The sequence below is a fragment of the Dreissena polymorpha genome, chromosome 2 (assembly GCF_020536995.1).
Source record: "Dreissena polymorpha isolate Duluth1 chromosome 2, UMN_Dpol_1.0, whole genome shotgun sequence".
NCBI classification, from domain to species: domain Eukaryota; kingdom Metazoa; phylum Mollusca; class Bivalvia; order Myida; family Dreissenidae; genus Dreissena; species Dreissena polymorpha.
In genome coordinates this window covers 148,103,821-148,127,558 of record NC_068356.1, presented here as the reverse complement: position 1 = coordinate 148,127,558, position 23,738 = coordinate 148,103,821, and the positions used below count along the sequence as shown (strand labels likewise).

General features: G+C 37.8%; 2 protein-coding genes across 6 annotated transcripts in view; one reads left to right on the top strand and one right to left on the bottom strand.

Moving 5' to 3' along the window:
* Positions 1–1,141: 1,141 nt before the first annotated feature.
* Positions 1,142–17,350, bottom strand: LOC127869383 (LRP chaperone MESD-like). The gene is made up of 5 exons (XM_052411913.1): positions 17,163–17,350; positions 12,649–12,805; positions 6,387–6,468; positions 4,504–4,636; positions 1,142–1,414 (listed from the first exon to the last, which is right to left on the bottom strand). The coding sequence occupies exons 1-5, from the start codon at positions 17,334–17,336 to the stop codon at positions 1,247–1,249; spliced, it is 714 nt and encodes a 237-aa protein (XP_052267873.1). The 5' UTR covers positions 17,337–17,350; the 3' UTR covers positions 1,142–1,246.
* A 193-nt stretch (positions 17,351–17,543) lies between these two features.
* Positions 17,544–23,738, top strand: part of LOC127869380 (ubiquitin carboxyl-terminal hydrolase 8-like) — a 94,285-nt gene continuing 88,090 nt past the window's right edge. For all 5 annotated transcript variants that reach the window (XM_052411903.1, XM_052411905.1, XM_052411904.1 and 2 more), the window contains exons 1-3: positions 17,544–17,702; positions 22,423–22,559; positions 23,206–23,350. In XM_052411903.1, coding sequence (XP_052267863.1) covers positions 22,441–22,559; positions 23,206–23,350 — 264 coding nt within the window. In that variant the 5' untranslated portion in view covers positions 17,544–17,702; positions 22,423–22,440. The remainder of the gene's footprint in view (positions 17,703–22,422; positions 22,560–23,205; positions 23,351–23,738) is intronic.

The window sequence follows — 23,738 nt, the reverse complement described above, 5'->3', positions numbered from 1 at the left end:
GGAAGAAAATGTTACTGCTGGACTGTTCACAATGTTGCTCATGAGCAATATAAGGAGAACTAGCCTGCCCCATGCATTGAGTATGAGCAACAAAATCAACATGTGGGACAAGAAGAAAACATGGAAATACACTCTGGGAAAACAGGGCCTAATGCTTGTGTGTAAAGTGTCGTCCTATATTATTCTGTGCATTCTTAACAGGCTAATCAGGAATGACAATTAGACCCTAGACTGGGTTTTTGTTTAGAACAGACAACCTTGAAATGAAAAATTCCAGTAAAGTGAAGTGTCCTTGATTAGCCTGTGCAGACTTCACATGCAAATCTAGAATGACACAACGCATATTCATTAAGCCCCGTTTTCCCAGAACAAGGCTTATATTTATAGCAAATAGTATTTGACCGCTAACTGGACAATGATAAGTAAAAAGGTTATATATGTTCTTATGAGAAAATAATTTGTAACTTAACATAAACACAACACCCTGCTTTAATGAGATTCCCAAAACTGAACATTGTAGAACTTCATCTGAAATACTTAGTCCAACCAGAAATGTGACCTTAGCACACAGATGCCTTGCTATTTCATTTGACACATATAACACAAATGAGTGCTGTGTGACACATTTAACTTTACTGTACTGATACAATTAGAATGCTTATCCATTTACCTACATGTACATATCCAAATTCATGCAAGGTTACTTCTTTTTTTTGAATTCATAATAAATAGAGAATATTATGTGAGTTTTGGATAAAGATCAAGTTTATCATGCCAGGCTTAGAACCGATGTAGCGCGAGGCTTGCCGAGCGCTGACATGGTTCGTGCCGAGCATGATAAACTTGATCTTTATCCAAAACTCACATAATATTCTATTTATCCTATTATTTCATCACAATTTTCCATTAATAACTGTCAAATATGGCATTTTTTGACGATTTAGTTTTTCCGTAGTTGACAAAAACAGATTCTCCAATTTTTGGAAAAACCCAAATCTGATCTAAAAATAGCGATAGTATAAAGCTCATGTTTATACGATCGTTGTTATACTATTGATTTTCATCTGGTAATAGGATAAAGTTGCCTTTTCAAATAAATGCCTAAATACATGTATTTCAATACTCAACCGTTTTGTACAGCCTGTATTTTTATCTTTTATTTGTTAACACAAATATATGTCCAACTTATCAGTATATAAACCTCATCACATCATTTAATTACTCATCATAACATTTAAAATGATCATCATAACTCGGTATTCTTCTTCCTGCTTGTATTGTTGTCTGTAATTTCTTCTTCCTTTTTGGATTTCTGACTTGTTTTGTCTTTTTTATCTTTTGGTTTATTGTCAGTCTCTTTGGCATTTTTTGATTTCGTCTTCTCCTTTTTATTGTCACCTTTACCTGAGGCGCCCTGGATTTTAACAAAAACAAAACATGAAACTCTGACGACTTTAATTATAATATAAGCCTTGTACTGATAAAACTGGGCTTAATGCATGCATGTTTAGTGTCATCCCAGATTAGCCTGTGAATACTTCATTAAAATAAGAAATAACATAGTGGCAAGAAGTGTTGTCCCTGACTTTTAAACACATGCATTAAGCCCAGTTTTCCCAGAACAAGGCTTATGTGTTCTGAGTGTTTTCTCAAGCAGAAAATCAAGTCAATACAGACAAAGTTGTCAGTCACTTTGAAACCAACACTTACAAACAATAAAATTAAATGGATGTTTATAGACAAATAAGATAAAATCGTTCAAGCAATTTTTTCAATAACAGATATTTTATAAGATATTTTTTAAAGCAAATCATAATTAACAAGCACATTTGTTGATATCCCCGCTTAATACATTTTGTTAATGGAAGGGTGCAAATCCCTTGATATACAGTATAATCCTAAAAAAGTAGGGTAATTGTTTTTACTATTCTCCTTATTAATACTATACACCAATAAAGCTTCATTATGAAATCTTTCAGCATGCCTAAAGATTTAGCCCTGAAAAGTTACATCATATAATAATCTACCAAGGGCAATAACTCTTATATAAGAAAGATTAGCGTTATGGTTCCTGTGCAAGGCAATTCTCCTCATTGAAAATAATACATCCATGAAGTTTCATGTTGAAATCTTGTATCACAATTATAACCCTGGAAATTTAATCTTTAAAAAGGGCAATAACCTTTTTTTCAGATAGTGTAGGGTTATGTTTTTTAATCATGGCACTTCTCTTCATTGATATTAATACATCCATGAAGTTTCATGTTGAAATCTTGTTATGTTTTTTAATCATGGCACTTCTCTTCATTGATATCAATACATCCATGAAATTTCATGTTGAAATCTTTGGTATTTATCTATGGTATTTGAGATTTAGCCCTGAAAATTTACATCATAGTTACATCATTAAAAAAACAAAACAAAGGGCAATAACTCTTACGAAACAAAGTGCAGGGTAATGGTTCTTGTACATGGCACTTCTCCTTATTGATATCTTTACATCCATGAAGTTTCGTGTTAATATCTTATATAGTTTCTATATATCTTATATAGTTTCTGAGATATAGCCTTGAAAAGTTTTTGACAGACTACATATGGAATGACAGACAAACAACACTAATTCTATATCTCTCCGTCTTTGGCGGAGGACAATTATATAAGTGTCTTACATAGCTTTTGAAAAGATCTCTTTCTTATGGAAATGATGGCATCATTTCCAATCAAATCTTGATGACCATTCATCAAATCACAATCAGCTATGCAAGAGAGTGTCACTGGATATCTTTCTCACCCCCATTTCCCACGTATCTCACCCCCATTTCCGATGTATCTCACCCAATTCCCCAGATATCTCACCCCCATTTCCCATGTATCTCACCCCAATGTCCCAGATATATAACAAACATTTTCCATGTATCTCACCCCCATTTCCCATGTATCTCACCCCAATTTCCCAGATATCTCACCCCCATTTCCCATGTATATCACCCCCATTTCCCATGTATCTCACCCAAATGTCCCAGATATATCACACACATTTCCCATGTATCTCGCCCCCATTTCCCATTCATCTCACCCCCATTTCCCAGGTATCTCACCCCAATCTTTCATGTATCTCGCCATTTCCCATGTATCTCACTCCCATTTCCCAGGTATTTCACTCCCATTTCCTAGGTATATCGCCCCCATTTCCCATGAATCTCGCCCCTATTTCCCAGATATCTCACCCCTATTTCCCAGGTATCTCACCCCCAATTTTTCATGTATCTCGCCCCCATTTCCCATGTATCTCACTCCCATTTCCCATGTAACTCGCCCCCATTTCCCATGTATCTCACTCCCATTTCCCATGTATCTCACTCCCATTTCCCATGTAACTCGCCCCCATTTCCCATGTATCTCACTCCCATTTCCCATGTATCTCGCCCCCATTTCCCATGTAACTCGCCCCCATTTCCCATGTATCTCACTCCCATTTCCCATGTATCTCACCCCCATTTCCCATGTAACTCGCCCCCATTTCCCATGTATCTCACTCCCATTTCCCATGTATCCAGGGTTTTTTTCCCACTTTTTGGGAAGATAGCCCATGGCTTTGGAATTGGGAATTTTATCGGCAATTTCATGAAATTGGGAAAATAAAATTCATTAGCCTTTTTATTCCAAACAAAAAGTCCACTGATTAGGGAAATACTAAATTTGATATAACATAACTCTTTATAATCATTCTAATTAAAAGAACACAATCATATAATACTTTGTTAGATGTAATTGAATTAAAATTGAGATAAAATACGCATTAGACACCTCTTAAAAAAAAATTTTTTTTTTGGAAATTGGGAATTTTAGGTCACATTTTGGGAAAAAAGTATACTTTTTGGGATTGGGAACATAGCCGAATTTCGGCTATAAAATCGGGCCACAAAAAACCCTGGTATCTCACCCCCATTTTCCATGTATCTCACCCCCATTTCCCAGATATCTCCCCCCCATTTCCCAGATATCTCCCCCCCATTTCCCAGATATCTCCCCCCCATTTCCCAGATATCTCACCCCCATTTCCCAGATATCTTCCCCCCATTTCCCAGGTATCTCACCAAATTTCCAAGGTATCTGAAACCATTTCCCATGTATCTCACCCCCATTTCCCAGATATCTCTCCCCATTTCCCATGTATCGCGCCCCCCATTTCCCATGTTTCTCACCCCCATTTCACAGATATCTCACCCCCATTTCCCAGATATCTCACCCCCATTTCCCATGTATCAAACCCCTATTTCCCATGTATCTCGCCCCCATTTCCTATGTATTTCACCCCCATTTCCCAGATATCTCACCCCTATTTCCCAGATATTTCACCCCAAATCCCCAGATCTTTCACAAGCATTTCCCAGATATTTCACCCGATTCCCCAGATATCTCACAAACATTACCCAGATATCTCATGCCAATTCCCCAGATATCCCACAAACATTGCCCAGGTATCTCTCCCACACAACTAACCTTGCCCGGGTAGCTCTTGCCCTCTATGGTGACCTCCTCACAGCGGTCCTGCTGAACCAGGAAGTCCTTGATCTCCCAGGCTGTGGCCCCATCCTTGAGCATGAATATCACACGGTTGTCACCGACAACATACCTGCAAATATCACACAGTTGTCACTGACAACATACCTGTATATATAACATGGTTGTCACTGACAATGTACCTGCAAATATCACATGGTTGTCACTGACAATGTACCTGCAAATATCACATGGTTGTCACTGACAACGTACCTGCATATATCATACAGTTGTCACTGACAACATACCTGAAAATATCACATGGTTGTCACTGACAATGCACCTGCATTTATCACACAGTTTTCACTGACAACATACACTTCAACACCGTTATTTTGAAGTCGTCGGGACCGTTAAAAAAAACTTCGGATTAACGATAATTCGAAATAAACATTTGACAGACGACTTCTGAGGATTCTGTAATAATAAAACGTTGTGGAACTCGCATGGTTCAGTTAAACGCTACTATTAATAATTGTTTACTTAAAAAAGTAAACTAGTCAGATTGCAATAGATTTCTACTTGTAACAAACGAAGGAATAAAACGATTCTTGTTCTTCTTTTTATGTTTTCTCTATGTACAGAACATATTAAATATACTGAATATGCGCTAATTATCTGAACACATAAAATAAAACGAATATCACAAATTATCAGACCATATAAAATATAACGAATAGCACAAATTGTCATACATGTAAATACAGATGAATACATTTTCGGAAATGAATTAACAGATTAAAGAACCGTAACAAGCGGTAAAAGAAAGTATCAAACGGGGGAATAAAACGATTCTTTTTCTTGTTGTTATTTTTCTCTATTTACAGAACATATAAAATAAAATGAATAGCACAAATTATCAGACATACATACATATGAATACATTTTCGGAAATGAATTAACCTTTTTTTAATAATACGCGATGTCTCTCTGAACACCGGCGTTCACGCAGACGACAGAGGTGTAATTATCGGCTTTTGACGCGCCACGACAAAGGTGTAAAATTACGCTCAGTATTTTGCAGTTTTGACTTCGGATTAAAGATTGATAATTAGGTGCGAATTATAGTGTTGGGACCGACAGAATCACTTCGAATTAACGATTTCTTCGGTTTAACGAAGTTCGGATTAACAATGAAATTTTACATTAAACAAAGAAGAACCAAAATCGGGACCGGAAAAATACTTCGAAATAACGGAGACTTCGGATTATTGGTGTTCGAAATAACGGTGTTGAAGTGTACCTGCAAATATCACATGGTTGTCACTGACAACGTACCTGCAAATATCACATGGTTGTCACTGACAACATACTTGCATATATCACACAGTTGTCACTGAAATCATACCTTAAAATATCACATGGTTGTCACATATTAAACCTTCAAATATTATACCGTTGTCACTGACAACATACCAGCAAATATCACATGGTTGTTGGTGACAATGTACCTGAAATATCAAATGATTGTCACTGACAACATATTTGCAAATAAATATCACCTGGTTGTCACTGACAACATACCTGTAAATAAATGTCACACTGTTCTCAATTTTGTCTGTAATACTCATACTTAATAGAGATATTGCATGTTTGTTGCTGACCATTTACCTGCACATAAGATTGGTTTCAATAAGTTTTAAACTGGTAAGATGATGTTCAAGAGTGATTTAAAGCTTAGCATGTAAACAGTTTCAGTTATCATAATAGCAGGGTGTTGCAACATATTTTGTTTAAGATAGCAGGTTCATTATGAAACCCCTGCATAGAGGACGGACTTCAGGAATGAACTGCCACAGATTCAGTTGCTGTATGTGAGTTACCTCTGTGTTTCCATGTTGGCGTTGAACAGGCTGCCCTGCCAGATCTGGGTTATCTTCTCTGTCTCAGGCTGGGACGGATTGCCTGCAAATGTCAGTGGAAATAAAGAAGTAATGATGAAACAAATAGTGCAAAAAACAAGTACATGTAAAACTGCACCAAATGGCATAAATAACAAGTCTAACTGCACAAACAGTGGAAATAACAAGTAATACTGCAACAAAACAGTGGAAATAACAAGTAAGACTGCACCAAACAGTATAAATAACAAGTAAGACTACACCAAACAGTGGAAATAACAAGTATTATTGCAACAAACAGTGGAAATTACAATAATTACTGCATCACACTGTGGAAATAACAAATAATACTACACCAACCGGTGGAAATAACAAGTACCGGTAATACTGCACCAAACAGTGGAAATAACAAGTCAAAGTGCACCAATTATTGGAAATAACAAGTATTACTGCAACAAACAGTGGACATCACAAGTATTACTGGAACAATGTGTGCTAAGTATGTGTGTAACAAGAAGTGTGAATATCGATGTAATCAGAAAGAATGAGTGGAAAGGACAAGTAACACAGCAACAAGCAGCTGAGATAACAAGTATTACTGCAACAAACTGTCGAAATAACAAGAAATACTGCACAAATTATAGGGGAAACATACAAAAGTATAACAGCAACAAATTAAATGAAAACATATAAATAGTAATAATGCAAGAATGAGAGGCATTTTCAGGCAAAGCTTAGTAATGAGGTTACAGACTATTTTTAAATCCCTATTTGAGCCTCGTTCTGTGCACACTTGGCTGAATGTGCGTACAGTGTCATTCCAGTATTATAAGAATACAACGTATGCAGTTTCTGCCTACACTGAATACTGATTAGAAGAGACCTTCTTTAAAACAAAATAAGAAACACAAACCCCCTTACTGCAAATTTCAGAGAAAACAAGGCCCATATTAAACTTAGCCAAAAATCAATTGACCTAAATGAAACTCACACTTCATCTATAAGTCATGTAGGTAGGCTCACACATCAAAAACCAGTTAAATATCTGAAAGTGTTTAGTAAAAAAAATCCGTAAAACAAGTCCAAGACCCATAACTTCGCCTAAAATCAATTTCACACTTCTTATGTAGGTCATGTAGGTAGACTCACAAACCAAAAATCAGCTCATTAACTGAAAACATTGCGTAAAATACCTCCGGAGAATTGAATGCCAGATGGAAAGACTGACTTCTATATGCCACCTCACCAGAAGCCTCAAAATACATTCAATTGGAAAATATGGTCTCTAATTAGCCTGTGTGGACTGCACAGGCTTTCATGGGATGACACTTTATGCATAAAAAGCTGAATGTACCTGACACCGTAACAAACATCATGAGTGTTCTCCCCTTAGGTCACAGTCCTACCAGACACCGTAACAAACATCATGAGTGTTCTCCCCTTAGTTCACAGTCCTACCTGACACCGTAGCAAACATCATGAGTGTTCTCCCCTTAGTTCACTGTCCTACCTGACACTGTAGCAAACATCATGAGTGTTATCCCCTTAGTTCCAGGGTTGGCACCAATCGACCACCCCCGGTTTTAACCGCCGGTTTTAACCGGTTAAAACCGCCCCGGTCAATACTCCCGAAGTGGTCATTACTGGTCAATACTGGTCGATTGAACTTTACCCCCAATTTTGATTTATATTCCATGCCTAATTAAACAATATTGATAATATAAATTAAACAGACATGTTGCCAACAATGTCTTAAGCTATTAATACCCACTATTTTATACCTGTTCATGCAATTTGTAGGCCAATCTCTCAAAATTTGCAAATTAGTCAAAGTTGGTCAATTGGATTTTTCTGGTCGATTGAACTTTTTTAAAAATTGTAATGAATTATGAATGCTCAGATAATTCTGTGCTTGATTCAACAAGAACCTGAACCTGTCAATTACTGTGTATGAGTTGTTCCTCATGCCCCACTGTCCCTACAGTCTTCTAACAGTCTTCTCACCTATACAGGTTAGGGTACCCAAAACTGATGATAGGGCCTTAAATGGCACCTTTTTGACATGATCCTTACTTGTCATGTATTTTTGCATTGATTTCTTTAAATACTTTTTAAACAAAATAGTGAAAAAATCTTTCATTTTCCATTGATATAAAAATAAAAAACATATTAAGAAATAATTATTAAAAGAAAAAATAATTTAAAAGAAGAGTAGACCCACAATTAGAAAACATTATTTTTTGGCAAACTCAAGAACTTTGATTGTTTATTCATTTGAATACCAATTGAACTTTTAAATATGAAAGGGAATAAACCCTCTTAATACAGAAAGGAAACAAGTTAAAAGTAACTATTAAGTACAATGCAATCTCCTTTTGTGTGAGTGCCTAAGGGCAGATTTGCTTAATTGTCAATATCAGAGACATAACACTGCATGCATTTTATTACCAATTAAGGCTTAGAGGCCAGATTTATTACCCTAGAATACACAAGAGTTCTGTTTGTCCATCTGCTTATCAAATAGATATATCAATAGATAAGTGAAATACTATGGTACCTACAATAGTAATAATACTTTAGTAGCAGATGTGATACACTGAGATAAAGGTATTGCCTTAGTCCTTATGTATTTGTGGCTGTTTCCATAAATAATAAAGAAGTAACTTTTTACAGCTTTTAAGATTTTTTTTACAATAAATAACTCAGAAAAGAGTTTATCAATTACAGAATAATTATTCATTTAATATAAAATGGCTCCTTTGTGATGTTTAAATGCTACAATTTTCAATCGACCAGTATTGACCAGTAAAGACCAGTAATGACCAGTATTGACCGGTTTTAACCGGGTATTGACCGCCGGCCCGGTCAATACTCAATTGACCGGTCAATATGCCAACCCTGCTTAGTTCACAATCCTACATGACACTGTAGCAAACATCATGAGTGTTCTCCCCTTAGTTCACAGTCTTACCTGAAACCGTAGCAAGCATCATGAGTGTTCTCCTCTTAGTTCACAGTCCTATCTGACACCGTAGCAAACATCATGAGTGTTCTCCCCTTAGTTCATAGTCTTACCTGACACCATAGCAAACATCACGAGTGTTCTCCCCTTAGTTCACAGTCCTATCTGACACTGAAGCAAACATCTATGAGTGTTCTCCCCTTAGTTCACAGTCCTACCTGACACCGTAGCAAACATCATGAGTATTCTCCCCTTAGTTTACAGTCCTACCTGACACTGTAGCAAACATAATGAGTGTTCTCCCCTTAGTTCACAGTCATACCTGACGATGTAGTAAACATCGTGAGTGTTCTCCCCTTAGTCCACAGTCCTACCTGAAACTGTAGCAAACATCATGAGTGTTCTCCTCTTAGTTCACAGTCTTACCTGACATCGTAGCAAACATCATGAGTGTTCTCCACTTAGTTCACAGTCCTACTTGACACTGTAGCAAGCATCATGAGTGTTCTCCCCTTAGTTCGCAGTCCTTTCTGACACTATAGCAAACATAATGAGTGTTCTCCCCTTAGTTAACAGTCCTACTTGACACTGTCGCAAACATCATGAGTGTTCTCCCCTTAGTTCACAGTCCTACCTGACACTGTAGCAAACATCATAAGTTTTCTCCCCTTAGTTCACAGTCCTATCTGACACCGCAGCAAACATCATGAGTGTTCTCCCCTAAGTTCACAGTCCTATCTGACACTGTAGCAAACATAATGAGTGTTCTCCCCTTAGTTCACAGTCCTATCTGACACCGTAGCAAACATCATAAGCGTTCTCCCCTTAGTTCACAGTCCTATCTGGCACTGTAGCAAACATCATGAGTGTTCTCCCGTTAGTTCACAGTCCTATCTGACACTGTAGCAAACATCATGAGTGTTCTCCTCTCAGTTCATAGTCTTACCTGACACCGTAGCAAACATCATGTGTGTTCCCCTTAGTTCACAGTCCTACCTGACACCGTAGCAAACATCATGAGTGTTCTCCCCTAAGTTCACAATCCTACCTGACACTGTAGCAAACATCATGAGTGTTCTCCCCTTAGTTCACAGTCCTACTTGACACTGTAGCAAACATCATGAGTGTTCTCCCCTTAGTTCACAATCCTACCTGACACTGTAGCAAACATCATGAGTGTTCTCCCCTTAGTTCACAGTCCTACCTGAAACTGTAGCAAACATCATGAGTGTTCTCCCCTTAGTTCACAGTCCTACCTGACACTGTAGCAAACATCATGAGTGTTCTCCCCTTAGTTCGCAGTCCTACTTGACACTATAGCAAACATAATGAGTGTTCTCCCCTTAGTTAACAGTCCTACTTGACACTGTCGCAAACATCATGAGTGTTCTCCCCTTAGTTCACAGTCCTACCTGACACTGTAGCAAACATCATGAGTGTTCTCCCCTTAGTTCACAGTCCTACTTGACACCGTAGCAAACATCATGAGTGTTCTCCCCTTAGTTCACAGTCCTACCTGACACCGTAGCAAACATCATGAGTGTTCTCCCTTTAGTTCACAGTACTACCAGAAACCATAGCAAGCATCATGAGTGTTCTTCCCTTAGTTCACTGTCCTACATGACACTGTAGCAAACATCATGAGTGTTCTCCCCTTAGTTCACAGTCCTATCTGACACTTTAGCAACATCATGAGTGTTCTCCCCTTAGTTCACAGTCCTACCTAACACCGTAACAAACATCATGAGTGCTCTCCCCTTATTTCACAGTCCTACTTGACACTGTAGCAAACATCATGAGTGTTCTCCCTTTAGTTCACTGTCCTACTTGACACTGTAGCAAACAGCATGAGTGTTCTCCCCTTAGTTCACATTCTTACTTGACACTGTAGCAAACATCATGAGTGTTCTCCCCTTAGTTCAAAGTCCTACTTGACACTGTAGCAAACATCATGAGTGGTCTCCCATCAGTTCACAGTCCTACTTGACACTGTAGCAAACGTCATGAGTGTTCAGCCCTTAGTCCACAGTCTTACCTGACACTGTAACAAACATCATGAGTGTTCTCCCCTTAGTTCACAGTCCAACTTGATACTGTAGCAAACATCATGAGTGTTTTCCCTTTAGTTCACTGTCCTACCAGACACTGTAGCAAACATCATGAGTGTTATCCCCTTAGGTCACAATCCTACATGACACAGTAGCAAACATCATGAGTGTTCTCCCCTTAGTTCACAGTCTTACCTGAAACCGTAGCACACATCATGAGTGTTCTCCTCTTAGTTCACAGTCCTATCTGACACCGAAGCAAACATCATGAGTGTTCTCCCCTTAGTTCACAGTCCTACTTGACACTGTAGCAAACACCATGAGTGGTCTCCCATAAGTTCACAGTCCTACTTGACACTGTAGCAAACGTCATGAGTGTTCAGCCCTTAGTCCACAGTCCTACCTGACACTGTAACAAACATCATGAGTGTTCTCCCCTTAGTTCACAGTCCGACTTGACACTGTAGCAAACATCATGAGTGTTTTCCCTTTAGTTCACAGTCCTACTTGACACCGTAGCTAACATCATGAGTGTTCTCCCCTTAGTTCACAGTCCTACTTGACACTGCAGCAAACATCATGAGTGTTCTCCCCTTAGTTCACAGTCCTACTTGACACTGTAGCAAACATCATAAGTGTTTTCCCCTTAGTTCACAATCCTACCTGACACTGTAGCAAACATCATGAGTGTTATCCCCTTAGTACACAGTCCTACCTGACACCGTAGCAAACATCATGAGTGTTCTCCCCTTAGTTCACAATCCTACCTGACACCGTAGCAAACATCATGAGTGTTTACCCCTTAGTTCACAGTCCTACCTGACACGGTAGCAAACAGCATGAGTGTTCTCCCCTTAGTTCACAGTCCTACCTGACACCGTAGCAATCATCATGAGTGTTCTCCCTTTAATTCATAATCCTACCTGACACCGTAGCAAACATCATGAGTGTTCTCCCCTTTGTTCACAGTCCTACCTGACACTGTAGCAAACATCGTGAGTGTTCTCCCCTTAGTTCACTGTCCTACCTGCAATGTAGCAAGCATCATGAGTGTTTTCCATTTAGTTCACAGTCCTATCTGACACTGTAGCAAACATCATGAGTGTTTTCCATTTAGTTCACAGTCTTACCTGACACCGTAGCAAACATCATGAGTGGTCTCCCCTTAGTTCACAGTCCTACTTGACACTGTAGCAAACATCATGAGTGTTCTCCCCTTAGTTCACAGTCCTACCTGACACTGTAGCAAACATCATGAGTGTTCTCCCCTTCTTGGTAGCCTTGAGCATGCCCTCAGGGTCCTGCATGTTGAGCTGTGACATGTCCACCTGGGGAGGGTCTCTCTTCCACTCCGGCAACTCATCTGGCTCCAACTGGTCCTCGTCTCCCTCCTGTGAAATAATAATACTGAACAGTGTTTCACATAAGGAAAATTAGTCAAAAGTTTTTTGTCCAAAATTGTGGAACAAATTGTGTAATTTTGACTACAATTGGGAAATCAGTTGGGGGTTTTCTTAGGAATATGTTTAAATTGATATTTGTTGACCCAAAATTACAGCCTTTACAACAGGTTGGTTTATTAAAATTATTATAAAGCAAGCCAATATAATTATATAGCACTGTGTAATATCAATTAAATAATGCAGTTAAACATGCACTTATAAGCCAATTGAAAACAGTTATTTGTAAGCATATCAATGATACTTAATTTCTCCCAATTTCATGGTTTATAATGCTAATTTCTCAACCCAAAAGCCTCAGCCTGTAAAATATCAAGTAAACAAGAGCACCGCATAACAGATGCCACGCTCGGCTGCGGGTGCAGTTTTGAATAAAAGAAAGCTTTTCAGAATTTTTCTTTGTTTTAGAGGTCACAGTGACCTCGACCTTTGACCTAGTGACCCCAGAATGGGTGTGGCATGTAGAACTCATCAAGGTGCATCTACATATGAAGTTTCAAAGTTGTAGATGGAAGCACTTTGATATTAGAGCCAATGTTCAGGTTTTAGCACGACGACGGTGGACAACAAGCTGGCTATGACAATACCCCGGGGTTTCTCCGAAAACAGCCGAGCTAAAAAATCACTGTACTAAGGTTCAACTCATATAGCTGCATGGGGATATTAAGTAAATGTTGCATTTTTTCTACACATTGTATTTGTTTTGAAAATTTTCAATTGGGAATTTTAGGCAGTCATTTGAGAAACAAAACGTACTTTTGACTTTGGGAGTGGGGCAAAGTAACATCCCAAATGTGTACCCCAAAAGCACTGAAGGTAAATGTCTTTTTTAATTATGCATGATTGTTGTTTTTTTGTATTTTAATAAAAATCATGTTTGTTTGCCAACTTAAGCATGTTTATCTCAGCCATATTTATCTGTTTTATGGGTATTTTGTATTTTAATTGTTCACTTATTTTGTTCCTGATTTGGGGAAATCACCTACATGTAGTCTAACATTTATCACAAAAATTGTCCATTGGTGAGCATAATTTCAACTGTGAAAGTTAAATGAGGGGCAAGTTCCATAATTTTACAGCCTGTTGGTGGATTGGGCATCTGAATTAAGCTACAGCTTCAGCACATATTCATAATCAATATTTTATAGATAGATAGATTTCAAATACAATCTTTGTTTTAAATACGTTATAGTGAACTGCAGCGAAATGAAATCCAGCAAATAAGTTTTGTTGTAATTACTAGACTGTTCGCAAAGTCAAAAAATACCCCCCCCCCTTCCCCCACACAAAAGTAGAATAGAAACAAGAGGACCATGATGGCCCTGTATCGCTCCACTGATTTTTATGCGAAAAAAGCGTGCAATGCGCATGGGTTGAAATGTACTCAAGCATGTGACTTTCTCTTTCTATCCCTCATCCCACTGGGCGCTTAAAGTTGGAAGGGTGAGCATTTTTATATATGGAAAACGTTACTACAGTGTTAACTAAACAGACTAAAAAGCCCGGGAATTGTCGCACCGGTCCTTTGCTTATAATGTAGGTACATTTATCTCTCCAAAAGATATTGTCGTTCTTTCTATTTCACAAATTTTTAGTTGCTGAAGATCAAATTTACGCATGTTCTACAAGATTAATGAAAGTTCCTTCATTCAATCATGAATCTTTTTCCAAAATTCTAAAAAGTGTTTGTAGGTTTCAAAGTTTCTGTTACTTATATAGTTCATGACATATGCAAAATACCTTATGACGTAGATCACCTGAACTTTACTTCATTCTTGAGGCATTAGTGAGTGTAGCAGGATTGTTAACGTGGTGAAGAAATTGTTTATTGTACAAAGAAGATATTTGCCTGAGGAAACATAAAGTTACGAGTTTTTCAGGTTCATGAGGTGCCGAAAGGCACTAGGAATGATAACTTCGTAGAGGTTATTTGTTAAACAAAGTAAAGGTTTATGAGACAAAAAATTGAATTTTAATTCATCAAGATGTTGCGATCATGGCAACACTACTTGCCTATGGCGTGAGGTTAAAAGAGATATCATGACAAACAATTAGCTTGACCTAACTTTTCCTTTACTTTTTCCATCTGACGTTCCAATAGACCATAACTCCTTCTGAAGAGTTTGTTTTCGTTTTGAAAGAGGACTTCTGGTTTCAAAAAGGAGAAATTGCTCATAATGAGCAATTTCTCTTTTTATCACAATGATTTCTACCCCACCCAGCCAATTTATAAATAGTCCTTTACAATATTATTTCTCGTCTGCAATCTCTTTCAATTTGGGGCAGTCCAAAATGTGTCCTTTGGTAAAGGGTTAACATTTATGGATAGTTAACATGTTGGTCTACCTTTCACGCTTGACATGTATGCATTTATCTCTTATAATTAAAAAGTTATTCCAAGTGCATTTTGATAAACTTTTAGATTGAGAAGAAAATAGTTTATTCATCCCATAATGAATAAAAAGCAAAAACGCATAAACAGGCAAAGTTCAATGACTTCCTGTGGCCATGTTTTTGACGATTCAAATTTTCTTGAACAACTTTTTAATGGGAGCCTTCAAATCAAGAGATAAATTTGGCCCCAGGGGCATAATTTGAACAAACTTGGTAGAAAACTAAAAGATGTCACTATATACCAAATTTGGTAGCCCTAGGCCCAATGGTTATGGACAGGAAGATTTTTTACAGTTTTCACAAAAAGAGGCTTTATATAAGCATATGTTCAGTTTTGTGACCCCTGGGGCAGGGTCAAATTTGAGCCCAGGAGAATAATTTGAACAAATTTGGTAGAGGACTATTAAATGTCACTACATACCAAATTTAGTAGCCCTAGGCTCTATAATTATGAACAAGAAGATTTTTTAAGTTTGCACAAAATAGGCCTTTTTTAAGCATACTAGTATGTTCATTTTTGTGACCCCCGGGGCAGGGTCAAATTTGAACCCAGGGGCATAATTTGAAAAAAACTTGGTAGAGCTTTAAGATTTTAATACCTACCAAATTTGGTAGAAAAAGGCCAAATGGTTATGGACAGAAAGATTTTTTAAGTTTGTTCAAAATAGGCCCAATATAAGCATTTGTTCAATTTTGTGACCCTGTGGAACGGTCAAATTTGATCCGAGGGGCATAATTTGAACAAACTTGGTAGAGGACTATTATATGTCACTACATACCAAATTTGGTAGCCCTATGCCATACAGTTATGGACAAGAAGATTTTGAAAGTTTGCACAAAATAGGCCTTATTTAAGCATATGTTCATTTTTGTAACCCCCGGGGCAGGGTCAAATTTGACCCCAGGGGCATAATTTGAACAAACTAAGAAGAGAGCTATTCGATGTCACTACATATCGAATTTGGTAGCCTGAGGCCCTACGGTAATGGACATAAAGATTTTTAAAGTTTGCACAAAATAGGCTTTATATAAGCATATGTTCATTTTTGTGACCCCCGGGGCAGGGTCAAATTTGACCCCCAGGGCATAATTTGAACAAACAAAGAAGAGAATTATTAAATGTCACTACATACCAAAAGTAATAGGCCCAATGGTTATGGACAAAAGATTTTTAAAGTTTGCACAAAATAGGCTTTATATAAGCATATGTTCAATTTATTGACCCCCAGGGCGGGGTTAAATTTGACCCCAGGGGCATAATTTGAACAAATTTGAAAGAGGTTCATTTCAGGAACATTTGTGAGAAGTTTTATCAGATTTGGACATGTAGTTTAGGAGAAGAAGATGTTTAAAGAAAAAGTGTACGCACGGACGCACGCACAACGGACAGAGGACCATGACATAAACCCTGCTGGCCTCTGGCCAGTGAAGCTTTTAAAAATGATATACTATCAGGGCCCTCGTTTTGCACTTTATACCGCCGGATATCGGCGAGTTCTCCCATGAAAAAGTATACTTTTTTCCCCTATTTCAGCTAAAAATTCGCTCCACAAATTTTGTTTTTTGTATTTACATTTTGACGATGCTGTTTCCGCATCGTCTAAGGTATGATACCATAAAAAAAATCTTGACAATGGCGACCTATGTAAAAGACCGAGCCAGTCAGATTGAGATAATGCTCGGGTTGTAGAAATACCGAATTTTAGGTGTTGAATGGTTGGTGAAAAGATCTTCTAAAATTCTCCTTTTCGCCCAAAACGATGCGAAATTCCACCCTCTATGGGCCCCGGCTCCAATCCCCCAAAGTGAAGCAAGGGGCCCTGAGTGACTATGGTATCAAGAACTTAGCGTATTGTAGCCTACAGTAATATCGCGAATATGTGTAGCATCATACTTCCCACTCGTCGTAAAGTTTTTCTATGTCGGCATCATTGAAATCCCGAATGTCTTTCTTCTTTCCTTTAACTGGTTCCTTCTCCTTAGACTTTTTACAGTTTAAGATGTTGCAAATTGAAAATAAAATAAATAAATAAATGAAAATTTTCAAAGTGAAAGTGGGACACGCCATCTTCCGGAGTTAAACAAATTTGTACAATTGGAAAGTAAACGAAATTAATTAAAACATTGAAAATGTTTACTTGACGCAAAAGCTATATATAAATACAATATAAAAAACAATAAATTATATTGACATCACATAAATTATTATTTGTTATTTTATTGTGTGCAATGTCTCTATTTTCGTTTATATATTTCGTCAAAATTATATATTTTATTTAACATGTAAACAGGGTGGACAGTGAAAGTTGACACTTTAAAATTTCAGGAAAAAGCATCGCGATTATGATTACAATGTGAAATTTCCGTTTCATAATTGTAATTAAGTTGATTTTGTTGACAACTACGAAATACTATTAACTTTCTGCTGTGCCAGGTTTGTATTTGTACAGTTTCGTTTTTGGTTTTACACTGAATCAGTTTTTGACATAAGCTATTTTGCAACATTTAACCACCTCACAACTTCTTTGATGTAAGTTGTGTTAGGCTGGTCAAATTTTTTATGAGAAAGTATTGCGTGTGTTGCTTTTATTAAATAGGACTATAAGCAGTTGGTTTAGATTAGATTTTGATAAGATTGACTTGTAAAATGGTCAATTATATTATTTCAAATCAAATGAAATAAATTTTATTATGAGTCGGCAAGACATATAACAAGTAACATAAGCTGCAAAGCTTTTGAACAACTAAACAACAAACATAAACAGTAAAACATGAGTAAAACAGCTAAAAAGAAAAGTCATATATATGTTTAAGGGTGAAACACAGGTTAGGACAAAAATTACATGCAACATTGAACTAAATTTGACAATATTTGACTTTCCTGCTGGTTTTGCACATGTGGGGGCGGAGAAAGACTGTAGCATGCATATAGGGGCTAACTGTATTATCAAAACAATAATGCACAAAAAAGCTGGACCAGCTTCAGAGTCAGTGTATGACATAATATAATTTCAATAGAATACAAAAGCATATCAAAAATCATATCAAAGCTTAAATAAAATAGAATAACATAGGAGGCAATTAAAAACTATGTAGGAAGATGCTGATCTAGACCTGCAAGTAGGTTTAAAAACTGCAATAAGACAGCAATGTAAGAAACTGAATTAAAAAAGAAACACAAAAATGCGACAGATAAAAAAGTGCTAAAGACGAATATCACCTCGAATCAGATTCAAGATGAACTGATCGGCAGCTTTCTCACAACAAAAACAGAATAAAAGCATGAAACAAACTATAAGCAAGCAACAAAATAGAAGCAAGAAACAACTAGAGGCAAACTTAAAGCAAACTCGTAGAAGCAAGCACAGGCAATCAAAATAAAATACTTAATAATACATAAGCAAAGCAAAGGCAGTAAAAGCAACTAGTATTTTTCATATTCTAGAAATATAGCCATTACTTTAACAGGCTCAGAGATGAACTGTCTGCCTACCTACCAGAGTTCACTTAAGAAACTGCCAACATCTTAATCGACCACACTTGGAAGGCTTTCAAGAACAAATTGAAGTCGCATGTACATCCCAACAACAAAGTCCAAAAACCATGGATCACAAAAACAATTAAGTCCCTCCATCGAAAAAGGAACAAACTTCACTCCAAATTTAAATCTACTGGTTCCCTTAAGGATAGAAGCTGATGCCTCAAAGATAAGAAAGAAACCCAGAAACATGAAAGACAAGAATACTGGAGATATATTGAAAATCTAATAGAAGTAGATCTTACCAACACAGAACAACACTCGAAACAAAAAAAAAATTTGGAATTACATCAAATCCTTAAGGAAAGACAACTGCGGGGTAGCTCCACTGAAGAATAAAGGAAAACTGCATGATGATCGGACTCAGTGTTTTTTTTATGGCAATTTCGGGGCTGATATTCGGCCCCATTCCCCTCAAAAAAGAGTATATATTTTTCTCCCATTTTGTAAAAAAAATATCCTTCAGAAGTAAAAAAAAAAAAAAATATTTTTTTTTTGTTTTTTTTTAAGAAAGAACTGTTTCATAATTATGACAGATATATCTCAAATTTATTTCATAAATAACTAACAAAGTATATAACTATAATTTATATGATTTTTAATTATTATTAAGTGTTACATTAAATCAGATTAGTTTTTTCCAAATCAGTGGACTTTTCACATCAATTGCATTTGTCTCCCAAAATGGCCAGGAAAAGGCCTTTGGTCCATTTTATTGATAAAAAATGCTCAAATTTGCCATTTAATCGATTTAAAAAAACTCAATTCGACTCAAAAAGGCTAAGAAAACTGAGACTGTGCATGAAGGCTGAACTGTCTGAAACTAATGTAGAAAAAATCATTGATATATATTTCAGAAAAAGGACAGAGACATTCTTCTGTAAATATTATATTCATACAAACATGTGAATTCATATAATAAATATCATTACATATAAAAGAGTGAATTTTTAATTTTCCCCTTTTCCTAAAAAACAACGCATTTTTCCCCTTTGGATGGGCCCCGCCACCATTCCCCTATAAGTGAACAAAAACACTGGGACTGAAGAGGCCAACATCCTAAACCGACAGTACCACTCAGTCTTTACCAAGGAGGACAGTTCCAGCATCCCAATACCTGAGGGTGAACCATCACCTATCATGCCAAAAATAGACATCACCACAGAAGGTATACATGCCCTTCTCAGGAAACTTAATGTTCAAAAGCAGCCGGGCCTGACTTAATTCCTGCACGCATCTACAAAGAGATGGCAGACCAGTGTGCTCCTTTCCTGAATATCATATACAGTAGGTGCCTATCAAATGGCAGTAAACCAGACGTGTGGAAGACAACCAATGTGTTGGCAATTTACAAGAAAGGGGAAAGATTCAAAGCCAGCAACTACAGGCTGGTTTCACTGACATGTATAGCATATAAGATCTTGGAACACATTATTGTAAGCAAGATAATGTGCCACCTTGATAGACATGCCATGCTCACGTACTGCCAACACGGTTTCAGGAGAAGACAGAGCTGCAAAACCCAGCTACTGATGCTGACGATTGAGCTCGTCCATTCCATGGCCCGCCATAAACAACATGACCTTGCTGTACTCAATTTAAGCAAGATCTTCGATCGTGTGCCACATAGTCGCCTGCTCACCAAACTCAGTCACTATGGCATCAGGGGCAAAACCTTGAAGTGGATTGCAGCCTTTCTTACAGACTGCACACGGAGGGTAGTCGTTGATGGAGCAACATCCGAGCCAGCACCCGTCATCAGCGGAGTCCCCCAGGGAAGCTTCTTTCGAACCCATTTTATTTCTTGTTTTCATCAACGACTTGCCACTTCATGTCACATCCAGAGTAAGGCTATATGCAGATGACTGTGTGGTGTATCGAGAAATCAACTCGGAAGAAGATTGCCAGATCCTACACAACGACCTGATAATGCTTGCCAAATGGGAGAAACAATGGGGTATGGACTTTCACCCAGAGAAGTGCAGCATTCTTCGTGTCCACAAAAAGAGGAACCCAATCATGTTCCATTACTCCCTAAAAGATCACATCCTTGAGACTGACTCGACTACCAAGTACCTGGGAGTGACCTTGTCTCAAAACCTTTCATGGAACCACCATGTGGACATAACAGTAAAAAAGGGAAACAGCACACTCGGTTTTCTCCAGCGCAATCTAGGCGTCAGCAATGAGAAGGTTAAGACCACGGCATACAGCTCTCTTGTCCGGCCAGGCCTTGAGTATTGCTTCACAGTGTGGAACCCCTTACAAAGGACATGGCATACAAGCTCGAGATGGTACAGAGGAGGGCTGCTAGATATGTAACCAACCGTTACCACAACACCAGCAGCGTATTTTCCATGATCGAGCACTTGGGGTGGGAGACGCTCAAATCACGATGGACTTAAGCGCAACTCACCATGCTGTATAAGATCATCAATGACCTGGTAGATATTCCAGCCAACCAGTACCTTATACAAGCCCCAAGTTGCCCTAAGGATCAAAACAGGAAGTACCACCAGTCGTCTACATTCACATCCTACCACAAGAATTCATTTTTCCCACATACTATATCCGTTTGGAACCACCTCCCTGCGACAGTCGCAGAGGCCCCTGACTTGGTATCCTTTAAGCAGGGGCTTTCCTCACTCACCTTCTAATCACTGTTAGGTGCCCAGCTTCAAGTAACCCCTAGTGATTCCCATTGCTGTGCCAGCCGCGGCCACCGTTACACGAGAGGTCTGGGTTGAATAGGTGAAAACGTAGCTGGGCAAACTTTTTCTATCTCTAAACTTTTAACTATCAAATCTCTTCTATCTATCCTATCATTTGAATTTTCATCTTTCTCTTGACCTAGCACCACCAGTCGCGTAATAATCAAGTGTGATTGCGCCGACGTATGATGGAGATGTAGATGGAACAGTACAGGTAAGTATGGAAGGTTCTTGTTGAGTTGTGGGTATGGAGATTGTGTGAAATCCCTAGATAGAACATTCCACATGATGCAGTCTGTTACGGAAAGCGTTTTGTCACTATGTGACAAAAAACAAATGCTTAAAAACAGGTCAATATTGTAATTAATCAAATATTTTTCTCTTTTATGTATTGTTCATATAGTGTTCCTAAGGAGCGCAAAATCGTTTATTTATAATTATTTTTCAAAAGAAGTTGCAATAATCCAACTTCCAGCTGCAATAATTAAACTCCTAGCTATTGACCCTCCAGGTCTAAGCTGTACGTATGTACTCGTAAAAGCTCAGAGCATGCAAGAAGAACCACGTGGAGGATAAACATTGTGCACATGGAAGAAGTTATAATTTTTGCCCAATCAAGATGATACATGCTCACAAAATTATCATGATGATATATTGGATGATTTCTCAAATAGTTCATGGAAACATCTCATAAACTGATCAGATCATTTCTGTTTCATCGTTGGTGAGTGACTTAGGTCATGTACATGTATCCTTCTTGGTTCCTAATAACATCAGCTTCAATGCCATGCACAGTCTAATGTTGTTTTTATTTATATTATTGAATATTAAAATGTTAACTGAAAGTATTTATGTATTTTATGTTACGCAATATGAGGATCTTGTAATTATTATGTGTATTTCAGCGCAGGTGACCAGTCAACATGCCAGGATCGTCCAGCAAACATTCCAAGAAGAAGGAGCTCTACATAGCCAAGAACATGGGAGATTTAAACAAAATGGCAGAGCTGCCTGCCAAACTGAAGACAAACAATGCAAAAATGTATAAAACAAGAGAATTACTTCATATTCTTTACAATATTATATGAAAACAGATAGTTATACTTTAGTTAAGTTTTTACCTATTTATTTAAGCTTAATTGCATCTTAGCCTAAGGCTCTCTTAAAAGCACTCAAGTCCATTTCCTGGTTAGAGCCAGTACTTGGTGTCTTTTTGGGTGATGTAAAGAATGCTCTCACAGTGGGGATCAAACCAATACATGTATGTGTTGAGTAGTATGGAGTGGCAGGAGAGGAAGGAAAGAGAATGGTACTTTCTAAGTGTTAAGTTACACTTTCAAAGTTGATCTTTAAAAACAGCTGGATTCTTCTCATATTGTAACTTTTGAAGCAAACGATATGATTCTCGATCTTAGAAAACATGGTTTTAAGCATGTGAGTAAAGTGTATACCGAGTTCAGCTTACAAGTGCAGTTTGCAAAGGCTAATCAGGGAACAACACTCCGGCTAAACCGGATTTTTGCTGAGAAGAGACCACCTTTAAACCACAAATACTGTAAAAGCTTTAAGGGCCATCCATGATTTGCCTGTGCAAACTGAACAGGCTAATCTGGGAGGACACTTTATGCACATGCATTTGGCCCCATTTCCCAAAGCGGGGCTAGTATGTTTCACATGACTGGTTTCAGCTTGGTGAAGACTGCTGACAAGATGCTCAAGGAAGCTGAACATAGTGACCTGATGGAAGATGAGGAACGAGCCTACGTTCTCTTCATGAAGTACTTTAATGTGGTCACCTTCCTTAAGAAAACTGCAGACTATAGGAAAGAGAAGGTGAGTTATGTCCCTTGCTATAATAGAAAACTGTAGACTATAGGAAAGAGAAGGTGAGTTATGTCCCTTGCTGTAATAGAAAACTGCAGACTAAAGGAAAGAGAAGGCGAGTTATGTCGCTTGCTGAAATAGAAAACTGTAAACTATAGGAAATAGAAGGTGAGTTATGCCCCTTGCTGTAACAGAAAACTGTAGACTATAGGAAAGAGAAGGTGAGTTATGTCCCTTGCTGTAAAAGAAAACTGTAGACTATAGGAAAGAGAAGGTGAGTTATGTCCCTTGCTGTAACAGAAAACTGTAGACTATGGGGAAGAGAAGGTGAGTTATGTCCCTTGCTGTAACAGAAAACTGTAGACTATAGGAAAGAGAAGGTGAGTTATGTCCCTTG

Excerpts from the sequence above, each read along its gene's own strand:
- LOC127869383 (XM_052411913.1), bottom strand. The coding sequence starts at position 17,336 with ATGGCGTGTCCCACTTTCACTTTGAAAATTTTCATTTATTTATTTATT. Across the intron at positions 12,806-17,162 it reads AACTTTACGACGAGTGGGAA|GAGGGAGACGAGGACCAGTT; the intron begins GTATGATGCTAC and ends ATTATTTCACAG. Across the intron at positions 6,469-12,648 it reads GATGTTTGCTACAGTGTCAG|GCAATCCGTCCCAGCCTGAG; the intron begins GTAGGACTGTGA and ends TGACATTTGCAG.